At 44.6% G+C, this 27588-nt stretch overlaps 2 protein-coding genes across 4 annotated transcripts in view; one reads left to right on the top strand and one right to left on the bottom strand.

The window, feature by feature from the left end:
- PTGR1 (prostaglandin reductase 1) overlaps positions 1-16164 on the top strand; it is a 33512-nt gene extending 17348 nt beyond the window's left edge. For all 3 annotated transcript variants that reach the window (XM_090038841.1, XM_090038843.1, XM_090038842.1), the window contains exons 6-10: positions 1038-1155; positions 1831-1986; positions 12055-12160; positions 13998-14116; positions 15494-16164. In XM_090038841.1, coding sequence (XP_089894967.1) covers positions 1038-1155; positions 1831-1986; positions 12055-12160; positions 13998-14116; positions 15494-15604 — 610 coding nt within the window. In that variant the 3' untranslated portion in view covers positions 15605-16164. The remainder of the gene's footprint in view (positions 1-1037; positions 1156-1830; positions 1987-12054; positions 12161-13997; positions 14117-15493) is intronic.
- An 825-nt stretch (positions 16165-16989) lies between these two features.
- On the bottom strand, positions 16990-25447 carry LOC149868573 (thioredoxin-like). The gene is made up of 5 exons (XM_090038844.1): positions 25292-25447; positions 21862-21966; positions 20492-20551; positions 18136-18201; positions 16990-17217 (listed from the first exon to the last, which is right to left on the bottom strand). The coding sequence occupies exons 1-5, from the start codon at positions 25439-25441 to the stop codon at positions 17155-17157; spliced, it is 444 nt and encodes a 147-aa protein (XP_089894970.1). The 5' UTR covers positions 25442-25447; the 3' UTR covers positions 16990-17154.
- Positions 25448-27588: the final 2141 nt, after the last annotated feature.

The raw sequence follows: 27588 nt of genomic DNA, 5'->3' as shown, positions 1-27588 counted from the left end.
TGATGCCTTATTGAGCACCATCCAAGCTTCCAACTTGGTTATTAGTACAAAACAAAAGTTTCCAAAAACTCTTGTAAAAGCAGGGAAGATGTGTATTTTTCTCACATGGGGGCAGTTCAAGTTCAGATTACAAACAGATCAGCCTTTATGCTGAGTCTGTTTGGGAAATTTGAGCTCAAAGAAAGATTGCGGGGTGAAGTTCTGAGGACCTGAATATGTGAACCGCTGTCTCCAGTGGAAGCCTGCTTGTAATGTTAGGAGGAGTTTACTACCCTGGACCTATTTGTGCATGGCCGAAAAGGTGCCATCTGGCTTACATGCTAGGCATGCAGACTTGCTTACTTTGAAATGTAATCTGTACCTGGAAAAGCTTCCCTTGCCAGTCAAAGCTAGAGGTGAACATTGTAACATAGAACTGGGAGGGGCCTCCTGGGTCATGGAGTCCAGTCCCTTGCATTTCCAGGCTACTTTTAACCAAAAGAATACCCCAAATGGTTATATGTCAATGCTGTACTTTGCTGACCCTGAAGATGCCTGAAGCAGAAAGATGCTGGTAGCCACCCTGGGCCTGATTTTTTTCCCTTACAGGATACAAATAACTCTGTTAGATCTAAGTCTAAGATTACTTCACTAGTATAAAGGAAAGTAATTAATTTAAAGCCAAGGCGCTACTCTGGTTTTCCATTGTGTTACTGAGATCAGAATTTGCAGGAATCAAGGGGAGAATTAGCTCCATTAACTGTTACAAGAGAAATGAGGATTCTGAAATCTGGCTGTCCTCAGAGAGGTAAGGGTGAATTGCTTTTCCAGGACAAATTATGTCTTTGTAAATCCAGCAAATATGCTTACAAGAGTAGAAGCCCTTTAATTAAAAAACACAAGCTATTTTAACAAATACTTTAGTACTTCTTACAGAATGGGGAAGATGAACCTTTGAAAGAATTAATTATCCCCACCTAGACAGGAGACCACATTACACCTTTGTGTTTGTCACCACTCTACTAATCCACATGGCATATGGTTTCTTTTTCTCACAGCCTCACTGCATACTTTGGCCTGTTCGAGATCTGCAGGATAAAGCCAGGAGACATATTGCTGGTTAATTCAGCAGCAGGGGCTGTGGGCGCAGTTGTGGGACAACTTGCTAAAATTGGAGTAAGTGGCTTTAATTGGCCATCTGTGGTATTAATTATGAACAAGTTAGGGAAGGGGTGAAGAGGCAGAAACGCATAAGAGTAGGGGGGATAAGATGTCTCTTTGGGTCTCTCTACATTGCAATACCTATTTGAGTTGCAGTCATACGTCGGGATTGAGGTGTAGACATACATTAGCTAGGTTGGGTACCAGTAAGAAACCATGGCAGCATTGAGCTTAGTGTGAACTGACTACATAGCTTGTTTAATAATTGTTTTCCAACTATTTAAGTTGGTCTAATAAAAGATATCAGATTCACCTGAAGAATCTTGTCTGCCAACTGACTACATAAGCATCTACCCAGGGACCTGGATGGGCTGTATATCCTTTGCCAGGGGTGCAGCATGTGCTCTCCTCCCATCTGTGATGTGATATGGGAAGAACAGAGAATCAAGGAACAGATAGGAACCCAAACTGCTAACTTGTATGGGGTGGTTCAGAGCAGTGGTCCCCAGATTGGGGGCTGGGAGGGGGAGGAGGTTGGAATAGGACCCTGCAGCATTCAAAAGCTGTCTGAAACAAGGAGAGGTGTGGGTTTTACATCCCCACTATCTGGAGGCAATGTAATGTATATTTATACACAGATTTGTATGCTGAAGTCACACATGGGCTAAGGTATATTTTCTTTTCTGACAGGGTTGCACAGTAGTTGGCTGTGCTGGCTCAGATAAAAAGGTTGCATATCTAAAACAAATTGGCTTTGACGAAGCTTTTAATTATAAGACTGTAGGATCCTTGGAAGAAGCCCTTCGGAAGGCCTCCCCCAGTGGCTACGACTGCTACTTTGATAATGTAAGCTCAAATGGGTAGGGGGAGGAGGCAAATGAGCAGCTTTCTGCCACTGATTTCACTTCTCAGGTGTAGTGGGAGCACCATAGAGGCTCTCTGAGAACCAGTCCCCTTAGAGACCCTCGGTTCCTAAGCCCCCTTGTCACGGAGTGGGGCGCAGAAGCGGCCGTGATCTCTCCCTAGCGCCCCCTGCCGTGCCAAGTAGGCGGTTCAGCACCCTCTTACTCGTCCGCCACGTCTTGTTGTTATATGGTTCTAGAAGGGAGGCTGCCTCTTGTCACCCTGGACACTGTCCTATGCTTATACTGTCCCCTGTTCCGTAGGGAGTGACCTGGTACACCCCAGCCTTATGGACTATGCGTGCCTCCAACCTCCCCTTTAGCACGCCCCAAGCCTCGCAGATGTACCGGACGTTATCTGGTCAGTTTCCTGTATGCGCCCTTCACCGGCGCCCGGGGCTTGTCACGCAACCGGCGCCCCTCTATTCGCTAGCCCTCTTGGGCCTACTAATTATATCCGCCCCCTTCCTGGGGTCCGCTCAATATACTTACCCCTCCTGGGACCTCTCCACGCACAGATGGTGCCCCCCCACTGGGCCCTGTCCCTCCGCGCACTCGTCCTCCCCGGGCTCTCTATAATCGTGGACTCGTCCTCCCCGGGCTCTCTATAATCGCGGACTCGTCCTCCCCGGGCTCATCTCTATAGTAGCACCCTACCCTGGGCTTCTCTTCCTGCATGCCCCTCTTTGGGCCAAACACGAGCCCCTTGGGCTTCTCGCGGGTGCTTCTTGCAAGTGGGGCTCAGGTGGCCTTAGCTGTGCCTGGCCCCCAAAATCCTCTTTACCCCTTCTCAGGGCTGGGGTATTACACCCCGAACTACAGTGCCCTCGCCGGCACTGTGTACATTGTCAGGGCTGGGTTAATACACCCCTACTATGGTGCCCTCGCGGGCCCCGGGGTTCCCACCACTGTGGAGCCCCTCAGGGACTCTTCCCAATTGGGGCTCAGGCAGCTCTAGCCTTACCTGGCCCCCTTGACCCCTTTCTCTGGGTCCTGCCCCACTAGGGCTTCTACCTACGCCCACGCTGGGCTTCGCCTCACTAAATGTGCCCTCCCTGGGCTCCTCAATCTGTTCGCCCCTTCTGGGGCTGGGGTCCAGACGCCCCGCAATACAGCACCCCTCTCTGGCACTGGGAGCACCTCACCTCCCTGGGGAGCTCCTGATGAGGCCTCCTCCACCCCTACAGCCTCACCTGGTCCTCCGGTATAACAATAACTAAACAGAACCATAAGCCAAATCGGCTGTAACGCAACTGTAACTGAACACCGAGTGAATCGGGCCCCAAGGTCACGGTGGGCCGGGGTGGCAATTGGAATACGAACAGGTGGGATTAGCAGAGGTGGAGCGTGAGCTGTACAGGAAGTTTAAACAAAGATGATTTATTTACTCACGCTTGGGAAGCGGAGGCTCAGATATTTCTTCAGGGGAAGAGGGTTTGTCATCTTAGGGAAAAAACCCCAAATTATATAATAAAAATCAAACACCCATAATAATATATATTAATTTAAAAAAATATTTTTGTCCTGATTTGTGTGTGTTTGTGCTGTATGTGTAGAAGTGACTGCATAATAGCTCAAAATGCAGTCTTACTAGTATATTGTGTGGGTGTGGGGTATGTGGGGAGCTGTGGGTAGATGGGTATGGGGGTTTGTAGGGATGTGTGAGCATGGTATTGTGGGTATGGGAGCCACATGGAACAGAGTGGCCAGCAGGTAGGCAGGAAAATGGGGAGAGCGGTGGCAGGGACAGGGAAGAGTGGAAGCAAGTGGGTGTGCAGGATCATGGGGTCCGCGCCGGTGTCCCAAGGCCAGCACCGGTGGGGCCCAAAGTGAGGTGGCAGGAGCACAGGGCATGGGCAGGCAGGGGTCTATGGAGCCAGGCTGGGCTGCACCAGCAGGGAGAGAGGGGAGCTGGCCCAGCTCCGTAGAGCCCCTGCCACCCTGCTGTGGGCCCAGCCAGTGCTGGCCCCAGGACACTGGCGTGGGCCCTGTGCTCCCATCCAGCTGTCGCTGGCTCCTACGCACCTGCTCACTTCCAGTCCCCCCTAGCACAGCCCAGCAGTACAAATGGGGAAAAGTGCATGCAATCCCAACCCCGTCTGGGCTGAGCAGCGGTGGTGCAGGACAAACTGCTCCTTAGCATGGGATAAAAGAGCCTCCCCCCGCTGTGTGCAGCAGCTGTGTTGGGCAGCTCACAAGTGGCAATGAAGGAGTTACACTGCAGCCTAGTGTGGTGCGGGCTCCGAACTGCTGCAGCAAACAAAGCCCCCTGGCGGCGAGGCGGGGGGAGTGGTTTTCTCTACTCTGAGCAGCAGTTTCTGCCCGGCTGCTGCTGCTGCCCAGGCTGAGCAGTGGCAGTGTGGGACAAACTGCTGCTCAGCACAGGGGAAAAGTGGCCCCTCCCCTTCCTACTGCCAGCGCTCCCTGGTTCAGCCACTTAGAACCCATACAATGCTGCCTGTGCCTGCTCTCTGCTGCCACTGCTGCCCTGTGAGACAGCCCAGAGGCAGCGATGATGCAGCAGATGCACAGAACGCTCCGCGTGGGCTCTGGGCAGCTGCACTAGGACCAGGAAGTGCCAGCCATAGGGAGGGGAAGGGGCTGCTTTTCCCCCATGCTGAGCAGCAGTTTGTCCTGTGCTGCCGCTGCTTGGCCCAGACGGGCAAGCATGGCTATGCAGGGTCGGGGCTGCACGTGCTTGTCCTCACCTGTACTGAGGGGCTGAGGTGAGTGGGACTGGGACTGAGTGTGTGAACAGGAGCCAGTGACAACCAGATGGGAGCATGGGGCCCATGCTGGTGTCCTGAGGCCAGCGCCAGTGGGGCCCATAGCAGGGCAGCAGGAGCATGGGGTCCTGTCCAGCAGGGGCTCTATGAAGCTAGGCAGGCTCCCCTCTCTCTCTCTCTCTCTGCTGGTGCAGCCCAACCCAGCTCCACAGACTCCTGCCAGCCTGCATCCCACACTCCAGCCGCCCTACTCTGGGCCCCGCCAGTGCTGGCCCTGAGACACTGGTGCAGGCCCTGTGCTCCCACACGCCTGCTCGCTTTCACTCCCTGCCACCCCCACCGGTTCTTTGCCCACTTTCCTACCCGCCCGCTGGCTGCTCTGCACCCCGCAGCTCCTAGCTGCATGGTCAGACTGCAGAACTCAGCAGAAGCTGGCATGTCCCTGAAGACTGGAGCAATCACCCCCATTCCTCCCCTGCCCCCCCCCCCCGCCCTTACCTGAATTTCCTGCTTTGGCACAGGGAGGCACAAACAGCCCCATGGTCCCAGGCCAGAAGCCCCTGCTAGGCAAGGGTTTCCAGCTGTGGGGGTGCAGGGCCATAAAGGCCTTGCTGTTGCAGAAGTCTGCTGTGGCTTCCCCTGGGTCCTACTGCCCCTGGGTCCTGTCATCTTTGACAGGCAGCCAGGGGCAGATAAATATTAATTTTCTAAATTTTTGGGGGGCCCTGTGAGAGGGATAGAATGGCCTGGTGGGCCATATCTGGTCCGTAGGCCATATTTTACCCACCCTTGGCTAGCATGTAGTACCATGGTATATACATTGATAGAGCAAGACAAGAAAAAAAAGAACCAAATAGCAATCTATTATCTCAAAAAATCAAAATACCATTAATTTTACTACAAAAGCCTATGTGAAACTCTTAAGTGAATGAGTGTTTAAAACATTTCTCCCAGTATCAGCTGACTTGAAAATGCAGATTCCATGCCTCCTTTTTCTCCCTCAATGTTGCTGCCTCCCTCAGCCTCTGCAAAGGTTGCCTTTCTTAAGAAAATGAGGGTCTGACCTTTTCCCAGGAAAAACAGTGAACTCACAGAATCCATGGCAGTTAGTTGCTCTTTAAAGAGTTTCTTACTCACTTGCTTTCCCATCCATCTCCCTTTTTATTTTGGCACCACTCAACATGCTAAGGAGAAAAGGTTCAGCTATTGCTGTCACATTCCACTTCCCCTTCCCGCGCTAGGCCACATGACAGAGTCCCTAAAATGTCAGCAATAACAAATCCTTATTTATAAGGACTGTGGCTTCATCCCAGAAGATAATTACAGAATTCAGTCCGGGTCTGATGATTAGATAAAGTAAATGGCTGTAGATGCATTCAGTTCAGCAATGCTCTACTGGTTTACATTAGCTAAAGACTTATCTCTTTCCCTTCCCCTTCCACCAGCCTGCAGTGGTATCTTAGATGTTTCCCTTTCTTTGGTGGGACAGGGAAGGACAATAATCACACATTTCAAGATCTCATTGGTGGTGATTCTGTTTTAGGTCGTTCCAGCCACTCGGGCTTTGTCTAGAGTAGGATTTTAAAGTATGTTAGGCCATGGGCACTAGATCATTTTAGCATCATAAACTAGTAACTTCTAAAGCTCTAGTCAGGACAAGTCAAATTATTGTGTGCATCTAAACTGGCTAACTTAAAATCCAGGCTCCCTTTTATGTGATCTCACATCACATCATTAAATTCTTGTCAGCAATGTTTTACTTTTTATCTCCTGACTTGTTCAGTAGCTGTTGGATGAGTGTTTAGGAAAAGTAGCCTTTGTTTCTATTAAAGTCTATCTTACTGAACAATAGCTGTGCTATTCAGCATTCCTTAGGCAGCAGGGCATTTCCACTCTTTCGCAAAACTAAATGTAAAACTTGATAGCTTCCCTACAACTCATGCAGCCTGTAAAATGCAGAAGGAAGCAAGCCATGAGACAGCAAAATCAAAATGTGAGGAGTTGGGGGGGAGAAGCCTGTAAAATTAGATATACAAGTACTGAAAATCACAAAGGTGAAAATGGAGGTAAGAATAAAAGAAACCTGGAACTCCTGTACCCTTAATGTTCTCCTGAAGCACTGAGCAATGCCATTTGGAAATTGCTTAGTTTTGGAACAGTACTCTCAATCTTTTTTTTGTTCCAAAGTGAGCTGACACTGGTGCAGCTGGTGCACAAATTAACAAAATGAAGAAATCTTTGTTTAGAAACACAGGGAAAAAACCTCTATGTTTGCCAACCAAATGGAAAAAGAAGTTGTAGCCAATGAAACTTTCCCAAGCTTCACAGAGCACGTTACAAAACTGGGCTTGGAAAGACTGCTACATAATAAAACTAGCTTTCCCCTTTTTTCTCACTGTTTAAATAATTATCCCTCCCTTATCTGTTGAGTGATTTGAAACTATGATAATTCCAGTGCTTTATGTCTGGTATAGACTGCAACTAATATCAGCAGTAATTCCTGATTCTTTTCATACTAGACTATCACACTGGCTGGTCTTAGGGTCTTCTCTCCACTGCCTGTCACATTGGGTAGCAATTTACAACCATACAAAGTGAGAGCAAAATATTGGCAATCTGATTTGAGGACATTTAATAGCCATTTACAACTATGAAAAGCAAGTGTAACTGAAAAGGCAAGAATCAGTCCCTGTGTTGAACCCTTTAGTAACAGTTGCACCTAGAACCAGTAACCCAAGCTAGTATTTTCAGACTTGAAGGAATTCTTGTTAGATGTGTCTATAAAACACACCCACCTGTTAATCTCATTTCTCATCTGAACTACTGCAGCCTCTTCTGCAGTTTCTTCAACAGGTCACTGTCATAGTTGCCTTCCCTGTCCTTTGTTCTGATCATGTCACTCCTTCCTTGAGTCTCATTCTTGCCACCTTTTTCCTTCTATCTCAAACTCTTTTTCTTTATGTTCAAGATTTTGACCAGTTGATATCTCAGTACTGATCATCTTCTGGCCTCCTTTCTTGTGCCCAAACTCTGCCACATCCTTTTACTTTCATCTCAATGGACAGAGCAGCCAGGGGGCATGTCATGCTGGCTGTTGGCAACAGCCTCCAAATCAGGAGAAGACGGTAGATGAGGACTTCTTTAAACATTTGGAAGCTTCCAAATTTCAGGACTTGGTTGTCATAGGGGGTTTAAATATTGGGACATCAGCTGGGAAAGGAACACAGCAGTGCAGCAATTCCCTGGAGCGTGTTGGGGATAACTTTTTGAGAGAGATTAAAAAGGAAGGAAGTGCTTGACTTACTGCTCATAACCAAGGAGGAATTGGTTGCAAATGTGAAGGTGAAAGGTAACTTGGGTGGCAATGACCTTGCAATGATAGAGGTTAAGATCTTAAGGGTATGAAGGAACAATCCCTTGACAATCCCTCGATTCAAGGATGATCTCTACCATGGCTCATTGGTGGGTCTTGTGATGACTTAAGGGGTCCAATCCTTGAGCCATAGATTCCGTCCACAGAAGCTGTAGCTCTTTCTGCAGGAGAAAGCAGTCTGCAGGTTGGGATTCCTCTCCTTTTCCTTCCTCTGCTTTCTCTTCTCTGCTTCAAGGGCAAGGCACTTTACCTCAAAATGAGATTCTGCATGGTTGAAGTTATGGTGCCATTGGAGTCATTTGGCAGCCAGCACCTCCCAGCTCTTGATGTCAGCATCTGTTTTTTTTGATGTATGCCTTCAACATGGCCTTGTTTGTGTTGATTACTTTGGTCTTTCAGTGAAAATGACTCAGATTGAAGAACCCACCATCTCTTCCATATTCAGTGTCAATTCTAGGAGGAAGGCAGTCCTTAACAAGAACCAGGATGACTGTCAAAAAAGGTGGAAAACAGAGTTGGGGTGATGATGCACCCTTGCATGACCCCAATTTGGATGACAAACAAATCTGTCTCTGATCCACTACATAAAATGGTTATAGTCATATGGTCATAGAAGGGCCTCAAGACCTTGATATACTTTTCAGTTCATCCAAATTTGGCCAGTACTTTCCACAAGGCTTCACTATTGTGCAGTCAAAGGTCTTGGCAGGGCCAATGAAAGCCATATACAGGTTCTGACATAGTTCCCGACAGTTTTCCTTGACCTGGCAGACAACAAAGATTATGTGAGTTGCTCCCATAGGATTGTCTGAAACCACACTGAGATTCCAGCTGGACTTCCTCAGCAAGAAGTAAAAGATGGTTTAGAAGGTTGCAAGTGAGCATTTTCCCTGCTGTGAAAATGGGGATAATAGCTTGATTACACACACACACAGACTTATCTTCTTTCTTGAATATAATCACCATGTCGGGATGCCTCAGGTCCCTAGGAACCTCTTCATTGTTCCAAATTCAAAGAATAAATTCATTCTCAGTACCAGGTCCTCACTGCCAGCCTTGTAGATTTCAGCAGTTGTGCCATCCGGTTTAGTAGCCTTGTTGTTCTTGGTTTCCTTGATGGCACCCCAGACCTCTTCTAGAATAGGATTGGTGAGGGATCCCCTTCCAGAGTGCTAGTTGATGGACTTGATGGGAGTGCCTTAAAGTGCTCTTTCCATCTAGCTTGGATAATTTCATTGTCTTTAAGGACTATTGAGCCATCCTGCAATTGCAGGGAAGTAGGACCATAGGAAGTTGGGCCACCAATGGCTTTTGTTACCTGGAAAAACCTATGCATTTCATGTTTGTCAGCATAGAGCTGGATCTCCTTGGCTTTAACTTGTTACCACTGATTTTTTTATTTCCTGCATCTTCCTTTGAACTTCAGTTTTGAGGAGCTGGTATGTCTGCTTCTGCTGAGATGAGGTGTCATCTTGCTGAACAGAAAGAACCATTCTCTTCTGGTTAAGGAGGGCTTGGATATCCCGTGGATTAAGCACAGGCCAGATGGATGGTGGTTTTAAACCTGTCTCCAAGTTCCTCAAATGTTGCCTTCATTTGTGGACAGGGCAGAGAGCTTTTTATGGAGAAATTGTTGGAGGTCCTTACAGACCTCTAGATCTTGAAGAGGTCTATCACAAAATGATAGAATTCAAGATCTTAAGGGTAGGAAGGAAGGAGGGCAGCAGAATAAGGACACTGAACTTTAGCAAAGCAGACTTTACCAAACATCAGAAACTGGTGGGTAGGATCCCCTGGGAAGCAAGTCTAAGGGGAAAATAAGTTCAGGAAAGCTGGCTGAACTTTAAGGATGCCCTCTTAAGGGCACAGGAGCAAGCTATCCTGATGTGATGGAAGAATGGGAAGTGCAATAGGAGACCAGCCAGGCTAGACAGCAATCTCTTCAATGAGTTGGAACTCCAAAAGGAATCTTATAAAAAGTGAAAATTTGGTCATACTACTAGAGAAGAGTATTAATTTCACACAGGCATTCATGAAGAAGATTAAGAAGGCCAAGGCATTTTGAGATGCAATTGGCAGGGGACATAAAAGGCAGTAAAAAGTGCTTCTAAAAGTATGTCAAAAATAAGAGGAAGAGCAGAAATACCATAGACTCTTACAAAATGTGGAAGACAGCAGAAAAGGCTGAAGTATTTAATGCATATTTTACATCAGTCTTTACGAAGAAGGTACCAAATGATCTTTGGCAGCAAATACAGGGCAGGAGACAAATAGCCTAGAGTAACAGCAGAGCAGGTTAGGAATTACTTAGAGAAGCTAGATGCTATCAAGGAGGCAGAGTCATATTGGATACATCCAAGGGTACTGAAGGAATTGGCTGAGATAATTTCAGAGCAATTGCCTGAGAACTTGTGGAGGTTGGGTTAAGTCTTGGCAAAGGGCAAGTATAGGGTCCACCTTTAAAAGGAGGAGAAGGAACCAGGGAACTAGAGCCCCAGTCAGCCTGCCCTTAGTACCTGGAAAGATCATGAAGCCGGTCTTCAAGGATGCTATTGTGAAGCACTTAGAGGAGAATAAAGTGGTCAGAAATGGCATGGATTCACCAAGAGCAAGTTATATCTGACCAACCTGATTTCCTTTTATGGCAAGGTGACAGGTTCTGTGGATGGGGGGAGAGAAGTGGATGTGGTATACCTTGACTATAATAAGACTTTTGACATTTTCTCACAACATTTGCTTTCAACAAGCTAAGGAAATACAGACTAGACAAAAGTACCATTAGATAATTATATAACTGGTTGCGTCATCATACTGAACAAGTAGTCATCAATGGCTCGATGTATAGTTGGGAGGAGCTATCAAGTGGGGTTCCCTGGGAGTCTGTTTTGGGACCTGTGTTGTTTAATATCTTCACTAGTGATTTGAATTATGATATCAAATGCAAGCTTAGCAAATTTGTATATGACCCCAAGTTGTGTGGTGCTGCAGACACCCTAAGGCTAGGATCCAGAATGGTAGACTGGAGAAATAGCCCACAATCAGTTAGATGAGATTCAACAAGGGCATGTGCAAAGTGCTGCATTTAGGATGGAATAACTGTGTGCACTAATATAGATTGGGGAATGACTGACTACCACTGCAGAGAGGGACCTGGTGGTTACAGTAGACCATAAACTGAATATGAGCCAACAGTGTGCTCTTGTTACCAAAAAAAGCCAACAGTGTACTGGAGTTATTAACAAGAGTGCCACTTGCAGGGATTCTGGTTTTCTCTGATTAAAAAAAAAAAAATCCCCAATTTTTGGATTTAAAAAAGTAACCCAAAATCCACATTTTTCCATGATTAAAATTAAACACCACTAATATATGGATATAGATCTATATAGACACAACCTATGAATGGGAGTTAATTATATTAGCACCAAGATGCTCATCTTGCTGCTTGGACAGTAAGTCAGGGAGGATAGGAAAGGGACATGTTTATTTAATTTAGATTTACCCTTCAGAGCAAGACTTATGTCATAATTCTACAAAGTATGACGCAGTAATCTGGGTGCCAAAAATAGGGTTTGTGACATAACTGATTGCAGAAGTGAGTTTGGGCCTGTACTTCCAAACCCCAAATTCCCTAAGTTTGGGAAACTTAAGATCTGGAGCTGAAATTTGCCACTTGAGTCAGTCCCTGGCTTTTAGAGGATCACTGGAGACCGAATACAATAGAGGATATGATAAACATTGACCAAGTGCCTCATCTTGCAAACACCTAACTTAGCTTGTCAGAAGCTTCTAAATCACCTCCATCTGCTCACTGGGTCCATTTTATGTGCTGAAGTGTTTAACAAATCAGTCTTTGCATGCTCAATGTGGATTTTCTGTGTTTTTTTGTGTGCTGGATACGTTCTGGCTACTTTAGGTGGGTGGAGAGTTTTCAGACATTGCTCTCAAACAGATGAAGAAATATGGGAGAATTGCAGTGTGTGGAGCCATCTCTCTATACAATGCCCAAGAGCCCCAGAAAGGTATGCATCTTGTTTTTGTCTGTCAGGTTCTTTTGGGGGAAGGAAGGGGCAATAGGCCCTAAGCTGTTTAAGACTGATGATATATTATAGCATTTGCTCGCATCTGCTGGACATGAGCAGGCAATAAAATACAGTATGTGAGAAGAGTTCAAGGCAAGAGAAAGCCAGGCTAAGAGTAGTTGGCTCAGGGTCACTTAATGACATTTAGTGGTTTTTACCAGCTAGATCTGGTTTAGGGGAAGTGCAGCCTATATAAGTGATTAGAAACAGGCATTTCTGCTTAATGATAAGTAAGGTACACCCAATAACCCTACAAAATAGATTTCATGTTAATATTAGTAATGAAATTGAAATAACCTATTAGGCATATTTCTATTTTCTAGCCTTATTTAGCAAGCTTTTTGAAGCTGAGCCTGGTAATTGAGTTCATGCAGTGCAGGTTCAGCTAAAAATCTTTGCTGTTTAGCTTTGAACTACAGCTCTTGCTAAATGGCCTAGTTGCAGATTAACCAAGAAAATTATGTTCTCTTTGAAACTTAGTTTTTAAACCTAGCTAAGACGTTCTTTTCCCTGACAGGTTGGTCAACTTGTTAATAATGAGGATTTGATTACTTGGCTTGATACGTTTTACCCATATTTAAACTCACTAGAATGAGTAGTTGATTTGGGTGGGACAAGCTCCACAAACCTGCCTGAGTCCCCAGAACACTGCTGAGGACCAACAGTATGTTACAGCAGAGCAAACATGGCTGTTTGTGTCCCTTTGTTATGTATTGAACCTTGAGAATACTTGTTTAGAATACTTCAAAGCTGATATGGAATCTCACTAATATAAAATCAGTCCCATAACTGTTTTAGTAGACCTTGCTTCTGCTATGGTTCCATATTACTTTTATTGCAAGATAAGTTTATGTTGGATTAATGGAGCTTGATCAGTTTATGGAAGTGATCACTTGATGCAGTTGCAACAGCAGGAACTAGATTTGATGACCTAGGATAGGGGCGACCCACCTGTGGCATGTGTACCACAGGTGGCACAGGCAGCCTCTCTGTGTGCCATGCAGCAGATCAGGGAGGGGACAGGCAGCAGAAAGCAGAAGAGCAAATCAGGCAGGAGTAGGGGATTGGAGTTGCACCCAGGGCTGGTATGGGCCTAACTTTGTGGTATGTCTGCCAAAAAGGTTGGCCCCACCTGACCTGGGAGATTCCTTCTTGCCCTGTGAAACCCCCAGTGAAGTCAGTAGGAGTTGGGAGTGAAAATTAGGCTTCCTACATCACTTTCAAAAGTACCTTGGAGTACAAATCCTGTCATTTTTCACTGAGACTTGGGTTTCTAAGGCTCCCAAGTCCATGTAGGCACTGTTGAAAATGTAACCCTTTACTGCTGGGGACAGGTTGGGTTTATATATGTATATATATGTACATCACATTAAAAAACAAGATTTGTGAGATTTTTCCCCCTCAAAAAAGATTAAGCATTTGAGCTGTTGTGCAAGAAACTTTGCCTTAAATCTCCCTAGGGCAAAGCAAAAGCAAACTAAAGCCACTTTACTCCTAAACAAATCCTTCACACAGATTTAAATGCACTTTTTAACTTCACACCTTTAGGTATTTTGCCTTTAAATTTCCTGGCTGTCTCTATGTAAAAAAAAAACCAACCCAAAACCTTTACTGAATGATCTCACTGAATAAGTCAAGCATGCAGCCTTGAGTTGGTTACTCATTGACTAGCCTCACTTTATCAGCGTCTGAATTGGAAAGGCCTCTCCTTATTACTTATTTGGGTTTTAAACAGAAGTAACACCACTGTTATTTTACTTGTTCCTCTCTCTTTCAGGACCTTATGTGCAAACTCCAATGATCTTTCAAGAGCTTTGCATGGAAGGATTTCTTGTCTCACGCTGGGACAACAGGCGTGAGGAAGGTCTGAAGGCACTGTTAAAATGGGTTGTAGAGGTAAGGGATGATGGTTTCTCATAGTACAATTTGTCAGCTCAGGTTGACATTTTCTTCTGTGCAAAGACTCTTGTCTTTTGTAACAGATGAACCATGTCTGAAGCTGTTTTTCCGTGCCTCAAGCATAGGTGAGAGTAGGGCCAAACCAGGCTGCACAGTCAGTATGGAAAATACAATGGATCTCTACAACTAAGATGTGTTGCACCCAAGAGGAAGAAACCAAGCGTCAAATACAGCTTGGTTGCTAGATGGGCAACCAGCTGAAAAAGGAGGCTGAGTAGGTAGCAAGGAACATCCCTAAGTATACATGCAAGTATACTGTATTACAATTACATTCCATGCTGTGCTTTGATTCAGCCTCTGGCCAATAAAAATGTTCTGTTTAGAGAGAATACAATTTCTCTCTTACACACTTCTTTCCTCTTAAAATGATGAGACATAGTATAAAGCTTCATGCTGTGTGGCACTTGGAAAGCCCAACTCCTTCATGTAGTACTCTAAATGAAAGATAAGTTTCTAGCCCTCATGGTTACTGAAAAAAGCTGGTAAGTTTGAACTGTAAAAGCTGCAAATGTCAAAAAGTACCCAAAGATTATTTCAAGCCTCATGGTTTTAGGCAGAGGGCCTGATTCAAGACTTAGAAACACTTGAGGTTTGCTGTATTACTAGGGCAGAGGGACAAAGTGTATCTCTGTAGAATTTCTTTAATATTTACTCCACTCCTGAAGACGGTTCTTCTAGGCTGCTCTAGAAATGCCTGTCACTCCAAAAAGAACTATGGCATCAGGTGGAAAAAGAGCAGTGGACATGCCATTAAAAGCAGAACTCTTAGACAATATACTGATATAACTTAATTTTACTATCCAGTACCCTAAGATACACCAGCTACAGATATAGCATATTATTTTAAAACATTGAAAGAAGGAAGGATATAGATGCCTGAACTAGCCTACAAGGTACAACTCTTTGCTACTTCCTGCCTGGCTTCAAACTAACATGGCTGTCACCTTTCCTTTGCTTTAAAATTTGTGGTTATGCAAGTCAAAGAGATCTGGCAACAGTTTAAGTCAGGGCAGGGTGTTAGTCATGCTAATCTGAAGTCAAGCAGAAAGTAGGCTTGAGTTGCATCTTATAGAGCAGGTAAATTAGATGCATAGTATATGCTTTTGAGAGTTTGAACTTGAGTTCACTTCATCAGATGCTGTGAAAGGCAATGCACACAGCAATATATCAAATATCATGTGATCTGAATACAAAATACAGGGAAAGAAACAAAGGAAGGTACAATGAGGAACAGTTTAAGCTACCATTAAAAGTGAATGACTAGAAATTGAAGTAAAATCCCTTTTCTGTGTGTGTGTGTATGTGTGCACATAGGGAAAAATTAAGCACCATGAAGACATCACTGAAGGATTTGAAAATATGCCAGCTGCTTTCATGGGCATGCTAAAGGGAGACAACTTTGGAAAAGCAATACTGAAAGTGTGAAGGGAACGTGATCCGCTTCATCATGGAGTACAATATAGATACTTTTCTAGTACTATTTTATATGGGTAAGATTTATAACCTAAAGGGAGATTGTACTAATGACATATTTCAGTTTTATTACCAGGTAGTCAACCATTAGTTGCCAGTAATGTATAAATTCATTAAGTGGTTCTGGGCCCTATGAGCTAGCATTTTTGTAGTTGTAATCCAACCAATTGCCTAGCAGCACTGAATTGCTTATCTGATGTCTGCAGGACTGCACTGCTGATACGGAATTGCTAAACCAGAGGTACCCTTAGTTTCAGTGAATCAGGTTTGCACTGAGAAGAAGCCTACTGGCAAATATCCCAAGGCAAACCTGAAACAGGCTTGCTGCAGATCACAGCAAAAGCTTCTAAAATTCTTCATTTAAAAGGTTAAATTAGTTTCAGAAACAGCATATGGGGAGAATAGTACCAAATCTTAACCAGGTTGTTAAGTCAGTTGTCTTTTAAACATCATTTTTAGAGCAAACTGCACTGTACCCATGATAAATAAACAAACTGGATGTTTTAAAAATATATTACTAAGTTTATAATTACCAATTAATGAAATGTCTCCAAGCTATCAACTATGGATTGCAGAGTTGCATTTTCTTCTAGAGGTAAGAGGCTGGTGGAACAGAATGATCTTTGTGCTTTAAGCTTTTCTTTCTGACTGTGGAGATCCACAATCTAGCTTTATCAAAGGGCCAACTGCATATTAGCATACCTTTGACTTAAAGGTATAGCCCCACAGGCAGGGCAGATTTTTGTTAACTTGATCTGGTCTTAAGCTCGGACCAGGTCCCCAAGTACAAGAGTGGAACTTGAACAGTTACTTCTTAACAGGCTAGAGGAAACTTAGTGGTTGATCTATGTTATTAACTGCTGCAGCTCCTCTTACTATGCTCAACAATAGCTGTACAAGTGGCTGTTTTTACAATAGAAGACAGGACATATGAACTGCAGCTCTGGCCAGATACTCATCTGAATTAGCTAGCCTCTTAACAGAAGAAGGCTGTAAAGGTGGGAAGGAGTCAGCAGTAGTATAGCAAGGAGGGGGCAGGGATCCAGCACCGTGAGACACCAGCCTGCATGGGTATTGGTACTGCACAGGTCAGCTATGTAGCAGTGCAGGTGAGAAGCACAGGAATGGTGGAAGCAAGTGCCAGGGGAACAAGGTACAAGGGTCAGGATGCCTGCTCCCTCTTTCCCCAGCCTTCTCATAATAGGGGACATTTTGAAGGGGTTAAAACATTCACCAGACATTATGGCATATTTGGGCAGTGTCACCCAATTTATCCTTTGGAAACTGCAGTAAAAAGGCAGGCTTTTATATAAGCTTCAAGTACTGCACACAACAGCTGAAGACAAAGAATTGATCATTTTATTGTACTCATTTACAGTTTGAAGGGACAGTTTATTTTGATATTTATTTGAGCTAACGTGATCAGTCTTTAAGTAGAAAAAAGTTACATGCTATAAATTTAAACAGTCAACATTTGTTCACACTGTTTGTTTGATCCACCGTTACATTAGTTCTTTAATAATCTCCTCCAGCTTTTCTTTGTTTGCTCCAGAAAATTCCTTCACCTACAACGAGAAATTTTTTCAGGCTATGCGTTTTAGCTCTATTATTAAATAGAAAAGTGATAAATTAAATGCCAAATATCAAATCACTTCCAGTTACACCATTATACTCCTTTGGGGGTGGATGGCTATTCCTGCTTTCCAGCTGCATTTTCAGAGTTTGGGACACTTTAGAGTCTGGTACCCACCAAGTTAAACATTTCTTAAGAACCATGTCTCCATGCCCATTGCAGGTCCCAGCCCAGCAAGTCCACTGCTCTCAACTGTGTCCTTACACTGCAAACTGTCATGATCCAAAGAAGTGGGCTTGGCAGTCCAACGTGTTGACTAGGAAGTGCACAATACCACACAGTAGGACCAAAACACTCAGAGATGTATGAAGTTTAGATAACCCAGCAAAAAAGCTTGCATGCAACTATTGCCAGGACTCAATAAGTAGTTTGCTTTTTTATTTTTTTTTATTTTTTTTTATTTGCTATTAAATGTTTTTGGTGGGGGTTTTTTTTTTTTTTTGTTGTTTTTGTTAAGTATGTTCTAGCAACCCATTACTCTTGGCTAGAAAATCTAGGTCTCAGGGTATATTAACTTCCTTGCACTTTTAGTTCAAAAAAGTCATCTGAATTGTGGACAAGTAGGCTAGCTAGCAAGCTCTACTGCTTGAGAAACTGATACAAGTTCTACAAAACATGAATGAGCATCTTTAGCTTCAGAAGACTTTCTTGGTACATGAAACCAGATTCCATTCTTCCTCCCTACCCCCAAAAGATCATGCAAAGCAATCATCTACATTTTAAGAATACTTTCTAGGCCTAAATATAGCTACTATTGATCTGGGTTCAGATTCAAACATTTTAGCAACTAGTGCTCTCCTTCCCTGGGCTGTTTTCCCACACCTGCTCCACCAGGAATGTGAAAACTTACCCGCTTGCCACTTTTGTAGAACAGGAATGTCGGCATGCATTTGATTTGACAATGTTCAGCAACATCCTAGAAGAGAGGAAGTTTCACTGGAATCTTAAGATATAGAACTTTAGTTACAGCTAGAAAGCAGTCTGTTGAAAAAAAAAAAAAAAAACTGCCAGAGGACAGACTGGAGCTAAGCATGCACTTGCTACCAGGTAAAGGGGTACATTCAGTGGAGTCTACCAGTCATAGATAAAAGCTATAGTCTCCTCATCTTCTCTAAAAATTAAGAGCCACTGCTCTAAATCTAAAGAAGAGGCACCCCTCAGAATCAAGGCACACCTCCAAGTTTATCCAAATTGAGCAGTACCCCCATTTCAGAGTCTTTGCAAAGGAGCCAGGTAATAGGGGCAGGAGAGTAGCCAGGCAGGCAAAGCCAGAACCTGCCCTTATCCACTTACCTGCTTGCACTTTCTGCAGCACCCTTCAGAGGAGCTCACTCACTTAAAGTACAAGTCACTAGTTCCAGTTTCCTCTGGGTGACTGTTTGACAAACCCAGGATTTTAGGGTCCACTCAGCTACCAGGAAGCCTCATTGTGTCAGGCCCCATTCCAAGCAAGTTGTGAAGGTGTACTCCACCAATAGGTTGAGCTACCAAATTCCAAGAAGTGTTCCTGCTAAAAGTTGTTGCTCAAGTGTCCGAGGCCAGAAAAAGAATCTTTAAAAACTGAAGCTTACAGCAATGCATTCGTTATTTCAAATTATGCGTCTCAGCCAATCAAATTTAACTAGTGCAACAGGAAGGGAAAAAAAAAAAAATCCTGTTGGGGCAGTTGGGACAACCCTTGGGTAAGCTCTTGCTTAACAGCAAAGGGAATGGATACAAGAGAGAGTTTGAGAAATGTGTATTCCTTGGCAGAGGTCAGGTGAGATTCATAGACATAGGTATTTAGTGCCCTTTCAAGTGATTGCATGACAGCCAATACACTGTTACTTTGTACAAAAAAGCCTCAAGAACATGCACTGTAAGAACTCCCTCAATATGTAATCTTGCCAAATGAGGATTTCTGATATTGATACAAATTAAAAAGCTGAAGCCATGCAGCATTCCTACTCTATTCCCCCCCCCTCCCCGAGAACGTTTCTAAACTTAGTGGATATTGGCAAAGACACAGCTTCCAGGGAGAAGCAGGGATAAGTTAGACAATCCTAAAAGAGTACAGCAGAAAGGAGAAAGTTGAATTTACATTGGCTCTTGGACTCAGTCCCTGCAAGTGGTTGTACTGTTTCATAGCAGTAGCTAAACAGCTTGCCTGCCTTTTGACATGCCATCAGTTTATTTGTACTGAAGTCAAAAAGGAAACAGTACTGCTCTAGTAAAGCCAAAGTTCGTGGGAAGATTAAGTGATCAAGGCATAGAGCTTACCACGCTCAGATAAGTGCCGTTACATTTGAGGAACATGGAGAACTTGGAGAGGGTCCAGAGGAGGCCACTCGTATGGTTGAGGGCCTCCGTGGCCAGCCCTATGAGAGGCTGAGGGACCTGAATCTCTTCAGTCTCTGCAAGAGGAGACTGAAGGGGGATCCTGTGGCTGCCTACAACCTTATCAGGGGCCACCAGCAGGGACTCGGGGAAAGTGTGTTCACCAGGGCCCCCCTTGGAGTCACCAGGAACAATGGCCACAAGCTGAGGGAGGACAGGTTTAGGTTAGATATTAGGAAGAACTACTTCACTGTAAGGGTGGCCAGAGCCTGGAATAGGCTTCCTAGAGAGGTGGTGCTCTCACCTTCGCTGGAAGTCTTCAAGAGGAGACTGGATAGGCACCTGGCTGGGGTCTTATGACCCCACCACCCCCAGTGCTCCTTCCCGCCCATGGCAGGGGGTTGGACTTGATCCATCTACTTCCCTTCCCACTCATTGATTCTATGATTCTTGTAAGGGCCAAGCAAATTTTAGCTGCCTTACCAGGACTGAACACTTGCCATCTTGAAGTATAAATCCGAGTTCAGTCCTGGTAAAGCAGCTGAAATCATCTCATTACTGCAGGCATGGGGAAGAAAGGTGCTAAAGACTATGGAGTCTGCCAGACAGTTGTGCATCTGAACTTTAATCAATCTGGCTTTGTACAAGTACAAGTCCACTAAAATAATTTAACATTTCCCCAGGAGGACATAAGACACCCCCACTCTTGAAAGGTCAGACAGTCCTTAGCTTTCTTGCCTTGTAAAGCTATTAAGATACAAGAGCAAGAGTAACACTACCCATTTTCAGTAATGAAATTATTACACTGCATGTTAAAAATCTAGTTCTATTGTCAGGAGTTATAGGACCAACAGTATTAGTATAGAGGAAAAAGTAATTCATGACCTTACCTGAGCATCATCCACATCAACCTCCAGGAATACTACATTTTTATATTTTTCCACAAGTCCCTAAAATTTAAACAGAGTTTAGGGTTATAGCTGCACCTTTATTAAACACTCCCCCCAACCAAGCATTGTTCTCAACAGCTTAGTCTCTCATATTGTGGGGAAAGACTAATCCTCCCCCCCCCCCTTTTTTTTTTTTTTTCCCCCTTTTTTTTTTTTTTTAAATGAAGTCCCATTTCCATTAGTGCCATTTTACTAGCTAGAATTCTGGTCTCCAGAGTTCAGTTAACAGTCTAGTGTCAGTGATAGTCACCAAAGCATTCATGACTTTACTTTTCCATCTCCAATCACAATGGATTAGGAGGAGGATTTTATTTGGGCATTCCCTGCTCTGCCTCCAAATCATTAAGTCTCACAACAACTTCTTCTGGAAGTATTATGATGGCTATAGGGACACACAAATATTAAGGTTTAGAACCTTCCAGATACAGGCAGGTCAGTTGAGGATTTATAGCTGTACATGTATTCTTCTCCAGTTTGATCTAGTTTACAAGACGGTCATCTCCCTGCTACTGAACTGCTTTTAAAGTTAACATTGTATTCCTTTCCCCCCCACCTCTTCATTTGAGCAAGAGTTATTCATGAGACAGTCCATCTCCATTTCAAAAAGGGAATGGACCCAAACTTGATACAGTCGAGCCGCTTTGCTTTTCCATGTGCATTTACAAGTTTTGCAGATTGGAAAAACAAGTGTGTGATCAACACACTATTCCAACAGGGTACTAGAAGCCAGGGAGCATGTAGGGCCACACAGACAGCCACGCTGCAGTTGCTGCTGGCCCTACAGATCTGGCCCAGAAGTACACCCTGCAGTATGGATTCAGTCCAAGGCCTTGAACAACTTTGACACTGCTGTCTTAGTGGAATCAAAATCCAAGGTACTTATTCTAGGTTTGAACAGCTATGACCACATAGCAATATAAAACATCACTATCATTTTAGCCTTAATTACAATTTCAGAATGACATCAGTATTTCAGATGGGCTTCTAAAGACAGCCAACGCAAGGCTCTCTGGTGTCAACTAGGACAGGTTTATTTACATTCTCTTGACCCTGTCATTTGCCACAGTGAAGTTAGAAGAAAGTCTCACTTAAGCATGTTCTTTAAAATTATTCCATGTGAAATGGTTAAAAATGTCTAGTGCGTCAGGGATGTAGTTACAAACTGCACCAAGGTCAGAAGTCTTCTTGACCATGTCAGCTGGGGACTTGTCAGACCTCTCAATGAAGTAGTTTTGAAGCACTACAATTGGGGGGGGAGGGTTACACCATTGAAAAATTAGTAAGGTGAGTATTGTTTGCCAGTTACTTACATGGAAAAAAGGCTTGATCATTTTGCATGGTCCACACCATATAGCAGAGAAGTCAATAACTACAAGTTTATCACCAGCTGCTGCCAATTCGGCCTCAAATTCAGCCTGGGGGCAGGGGAAGAGAAGGAGAGAGAATAAAAATTAAAAACATTAAGTTCAATTTCTACAAGTGAATACAAGTTATTTGCCTCTTGACGACCAGTGTGTTTTTGAACTTTAGAATTCTTTTTAGAGCAGCTGAGAGTTGCTTATGAAGAACAAAGTAGTGGTGACATTTTGTACAAGCGTCAAATAAGACATTTACCTCATCCACATTGCTAATCAGTTTAATAATAAAATGTTTTTGTAACTAATTTAATACCTTGTGCCAACAGCAGAGTAGACATGATGCCACCTAGAGTTTTACATTTGTTCAGATTAAGTTCCAGGAAATAATGATGTCTTCTTAAAAGTCTCTTATGTTATGCTGTATTAGATTAAAGTTAGACTTGTATTCCAAGTTTCTATTAACATATCTTGTACTTGTTTAACTAACAGGGCAGCACAGTTTTAGGTATGCTGATATACAAGAAAAGTGTTTAGCAAAATACGCTTTGCATAAATGTCCAGAAGGGGGGAGGGAAAGTGTCATCTTCAGTTAGTGAATTAAATGTGGCTACCACATCAAGGTATTAGAACTTGGAGCTTTCCAGTCTCCACATTTAGCTTTTATTAAAGTGGGGGAGGAAAGGGAAGTCTCCTGCTTTTAAAGTTCAAAAAATTTGGGTCTCAGCTTTGAAAGAAATTAAAATTAATGAAACTAGTTGGTCTAAGACAATATCACACAAAGAAGATGGTTTAGTACTTAAAAAAAAAAAAAAAAAAAAAAAAAAAAAGTGTGATTCTAGAAGTTTAGCAAACAGTTTTCAGTCTTAAGTGAAAGTACATTATTTGCTGCTAAAGAGTATTCAAGTGACTTTAATTCCACAAATTTAAGCCTTAAGGTTGCCAGCTTCAAACTGCATTTAAATAAAGACTGGAAGCCAATATGAACTAAATTTAAGCATTATCATAAATTCTGAACTTCAGAACTGAAGAGTTTCCCATCGCTTATCCAATTAAAAAAAATGGAAGGTGACTAAGCTCTGAGTCAACCCATTTTCCCCACCAAATTATAGTGGCAGATACTACAGTCAAAAGATGCCACTTCAGGCTCTAGACTTGAGTTACAGTACATGTTCCTGATAAATAACGCATGCAGGTTACTAGTAGAGGAAAAAGTACAAGTGGTCAGGCTTGATCAGACAGATCTAATACGTTAAGCAGGGATTTCCCCCCCCATGCCACTCTTCTTATACACTGACAAGTTCAGAGCCTTCCAGCAAACTCCTTTATTCTAGGCAATCTCGTATAATCCAAGCAAAAATGCACAGACTTCCTGTATCAGGTTTTTTTTTTTTTTTTTTTGGTACATCAGGAGATCTTTCCACCCAGCTATTCCTAGAAGTGCAATTTTAAATGCACCTGTCTAGTTCTTTAATCATACAGTATTTTAAAACACTGACCTTATATACCACAGTAAGAGGTATCTCCATCAGTACCCTGATAAATATGCAGCTCAAATTGATATTAGACTCTATTACTTATATCTGTGCAAGTCATCGTATATGCATGCCAAGTGATGCTTGAGTAACTATGCACAGGAAAGCAAGTTTCTTCACCACTCCCTTTAGCCCACGAAGTCAAACTTATCTGGCTTCCCTCACCTTGTCACTGACCCTCTGGCCCTGTCTCAGCATACCTGCTGCAGCAGCTCATCTAGGACCTGCACTTTCTGCAGTTCAGATCCCAGTGCAACTGGAGTAAGTGCTTTGTGTGGCATGATCCAGCCAGAGCAGCAGGGATAGCCACCCTAGGGTAGGCACTGCATGCAGTGCCTGCTTCATCCTGTCCAGGATCTGGCCTGCACATGACACCTAACTGGCACAGGCTGGGTATCCACTGCATGCAGTGCAGCTGCCACTTTGACCAGACTGTGCCACACCCAGCACGCATTCTGAGATCTGCGCTGAATGCAGCTTGGGTCACAGACCAGCTGGATCAAGTATGCTGGGGGAGGAGAGGAAGTCCGTGGGCCCAGTCCAGCCCTATACCATGAGAAGCCAGATCCACACGGGGCATCAGACACAGGGGCAGCACTGGGGCCAAATAGCAGGGCTCACAGTATATTTAATACTTACTCCTACTTTTGTCTACCTCCTTCAGGTATTACTAGTGTATATTTACCAAGACAGAAGATAGTACACTCAGTGCATTCCTTTAGAATGAGATGTGAATGTATGAGTGAAAGAAGTTTAGCTCATCAGCTAGTTGAGTTAGCAACCATCGTGCATCTTCATCTACCAGTTTCCTTCTGGTCTTAAATCAAAAGCCCTTTAATGCCAGTTACCTGCTGACATGAGTGGCCCTTGAACGCTATACTCAGATGGATTAAAAGTGTCTAAATAGCTTGCCATGTGACCACAGGATGAATCATGTAAAAGAACCCAGTTCCGCTAGTCAGAAGTTAAGATATAAATTAGAAAATGTCAACTACAAAGACTGGAGGATTAAATTGGTCTTTTATAGCTGTGAATGGGGGGGATTTTTCCTCTCCACCCCAATTAGAGCAGTGCAGGAGGTCTTACAGAGTAGCAGCAAGTGCCAGGAAGGATTTAATCTAGAGCCCTAATCATGCAGCAACTCTGGTTGATAACATTAGCTGTGCTTGCATTTTTCTGAATTGTGATTTATTTCATGTGACACTTGCCAAGATCAAGTCAAAAGCTTCTGCTGTTTCAGGACCAAATCCTCACCTTTCTCCCTAGATAAGCCACCCTGCCTTTCCTCCCACACCTGAGCCCACAGCAAGGAGCTCTTGCCTGGAGGCACCCACAGCTCCAAAATCATTAGGATTACCAAAGCAGGCCACCTCGTGCTGCACCAGCCTACGCTACTGTTTTTATACAAGGAAAAATAAGAGATTTGCTCTCCCTAATCCACAGGGAAGAGCAGGACAGTTATTCAGCAAGCCCAAGAGCCCTCAGAGCATGCTTTAAAAATATATATATGGAAACCAGATGAGTCTTCATAGTAAATAGAGAAATGGAGGCAGAAAATGAGGCTGAAGATCAGCCAGAGGGAGGAGGAGCTCAGGCGACCTGCCCTGCAGTTGGGACAGGGGGAGGGGAAGGTGCGCGGAGGGAATGACCGTTTCCCAGAAGTGGCTTATTTCAGGGAGGGGGGACGTGTGTGTCCGCCCTTTTCCCTCCCCAGCCCCCCCTTCTTCTGCCCCGCCTTCAGCCAGCACCCCCTACGAGGCGCAGCCCTGAGCTGGCCCAGCAAGGCGCCCTCGCACATGGCGGGAACAGGCCGAGCTGCCCACAGCGCCCCCCGCGCAGCAGCCACTCACCAGGGTCCCCACGCACTTCACCATCGTGCCGCCTGCCCGCTCGCGCACGCTACCTACTAGCGACGTGAACCGACCGCCTACAACTACAGGCCCGCCCGTCCGCCGGCTTATGTAGGCCAGTGGGGAGGGGGCGTGGCCAAATGGGCGCATGCGCGGGCAAGCCCATCGCGTTCCCCGGCCCTTGTTTTTCGGTCCAGGGAGCCGAAAGGAGGGGTGGGTTGTAGATCAGCGCGTGCGCGCAGGGGTCCGTTCCCCCGGCTGCAGGCGGGGGGGTTAACAAGGCTGGAAAAGAGAAAAAAAGGCTTCCCGGGGGGCGGAGCAAGAAGGGGGAGGGGCAGGGGAGCTGGGAAATTCCTTCCCTCAGTAAAGGGAGAGAGCTGCTAGGAAACCCTGGAGCTGTCAGCGGTGTGCAGGGGTCAGGACAGCCCTTACCCGCGCCCTGGGGCCCTCACGTATGGTGGCAGGGCAGGGGTGCAAGCGTTAATACCCACGGTTCAGGACCCGCGGGGAGCCCCTCTGCGCCAGCTCAAGTGATCTGGGCACCTGGGGCTGCCAGAGGCCCCTGGGGCAGAGCAGGGCCCCGGCCAGGTGTGCAGGGGCTGGCTGAGGGGCAGAGCGGAGGTCCCGTCCAGCGGCACGGGGACGGGGTGCATCCAGCCCCAGTCCTGGCAGCAGGTGGGTCTGATCTGGCCTGCAGACCAGCCACACACCTCCTGGCCTGCAGAAGCACAGGGTTGAGCACCGCTGCCCTACACGCTTGGGCCTCTACCCTGAGGAAGAAACAGGCCCAGCACAGCGATCTTACAGACCTCTCCTGGAGAGCTGGTTATTGATGCAGTAGGCTGGTGAACGCAGAGCTGGTGTGCAGTGATACTGGGTGACATGTGGCCCCAGGCAGTTCTCCCAGTTGCCTGCCTATTAACCAGTTCTCTGCAGGCACAAATAGTAAAGTGAGGCAATGACTGAAACATGTCGGCAAAGCTGAAAGACAGGGCCCTGAGAGGAGGACAGCCCCCAAATCCAAAGAAGATACGAAAATTAGATATCGTGCAAAAATGGCCTTTTCCCCCCCAAAACATGTAGATGTGTTATAGGATGTTCAACGCTCAACATTTTCTGTCTTTTGAGTGGGAATAAATGGGTTTCAGCCGCTTATTTTTCAACTTGACATTCTATTTGTCTATGGAAAGCAGGTATGAGCACAGCTGCTTTTCATGAAGAATTTTGTTTAGTCAAAGCTGTGGTTTTCTATGAAAAACTAAGCCACGATAAGAATTTGAGCAGCCTGGATCAAAGCTTTCTAGTACTCCAAAATGCACACATACACACCAGAACAACAGAACACGTATTGAACGTCTGCAATATTTACAGTGCCCCAAAAACTTCCAAGTGAACATAGAGCCCAAAAATTACAGCACACGAGGGTGTTTGAGAAAATAATAGTGCTTTCAAAATAATACAATGATCATCTACTGGACGACATCACTTCTCTACATAGCTGCAAACGTTGCGTACTTTTGACAACGCTATCAGTGTTATCTGCTGCTGTGTACTTTCCTACTCATAGCATACAAAATGGGTTTATTTGAAAAATGCTGTTTCTTTCTGGAACACCCTCATACAAACATGTACTAAGTATCACAAAATATCATCCCCAAAATTTTCACAACTCCTGAAATCCTCAAATTTATGGTTTGTTGAAAGCACAACACACATCCATTGCACTAAAAGATAATACACCATCTTTCATACACACAAATGAAATACTGATGAAAATGCTGACATATACAATGTTCCAACCTGATGCTTGTGCTGCTTAGAATAATCTGAATGAATAAGTAACAGACTCATCAGAAACCACAAAATAATCGAAGTATAAATATTATGTCACAATACATACTGCACTAAAGAAGGGAAGACCTTGGCCAGAGACAAACTTCAGATAAGCATTCAGAGAAATATACGGCGCTCTACATGTGTGCATTTACTGCGCAGTAATGGAAATTACTGTGCAGTACGGGCACAACTCATTTACTGTGCAGTATGGGCATGCATGTGTAGAGTTGTGCCCGTACTGCGCATTAAATACGGCAATTTATGCCAACTTGAGCGTAAATTTGATACCTGCAAATTTACACCCAATTTGTTACTGCACAGTAAAACAGATGTAGATGTCTTACTGCACAGTAACACTGTGTGTGTGGACTGACTTGGGTAGTCCAAAGTCAGCCTACATACAGCGTTAATGCACACTATAATGCTCACACGTGTAGATGCCAGCCTATTCCAGTTTACTG

The sequence above is a fragment of the Crocodylus siamensis genome, chromosome 3 (genome assembly GCF_052110815.1).
Source record: "Crocodylus siamensis isolate JL-2025a chromosome 3, ASM5211081v1, whole genome shotgun sequence".
NCBI lineage: Eukaryota > Metazoa > Chordata > Crocodylia > Crocodylidae > Crocodylus > Crocodylus siamensis.
The sequence above is the reverse complement of the archived record's forward strand: the minus strand, read 5'-3'. Positions and strand labels throughout refer to the sequence as shown.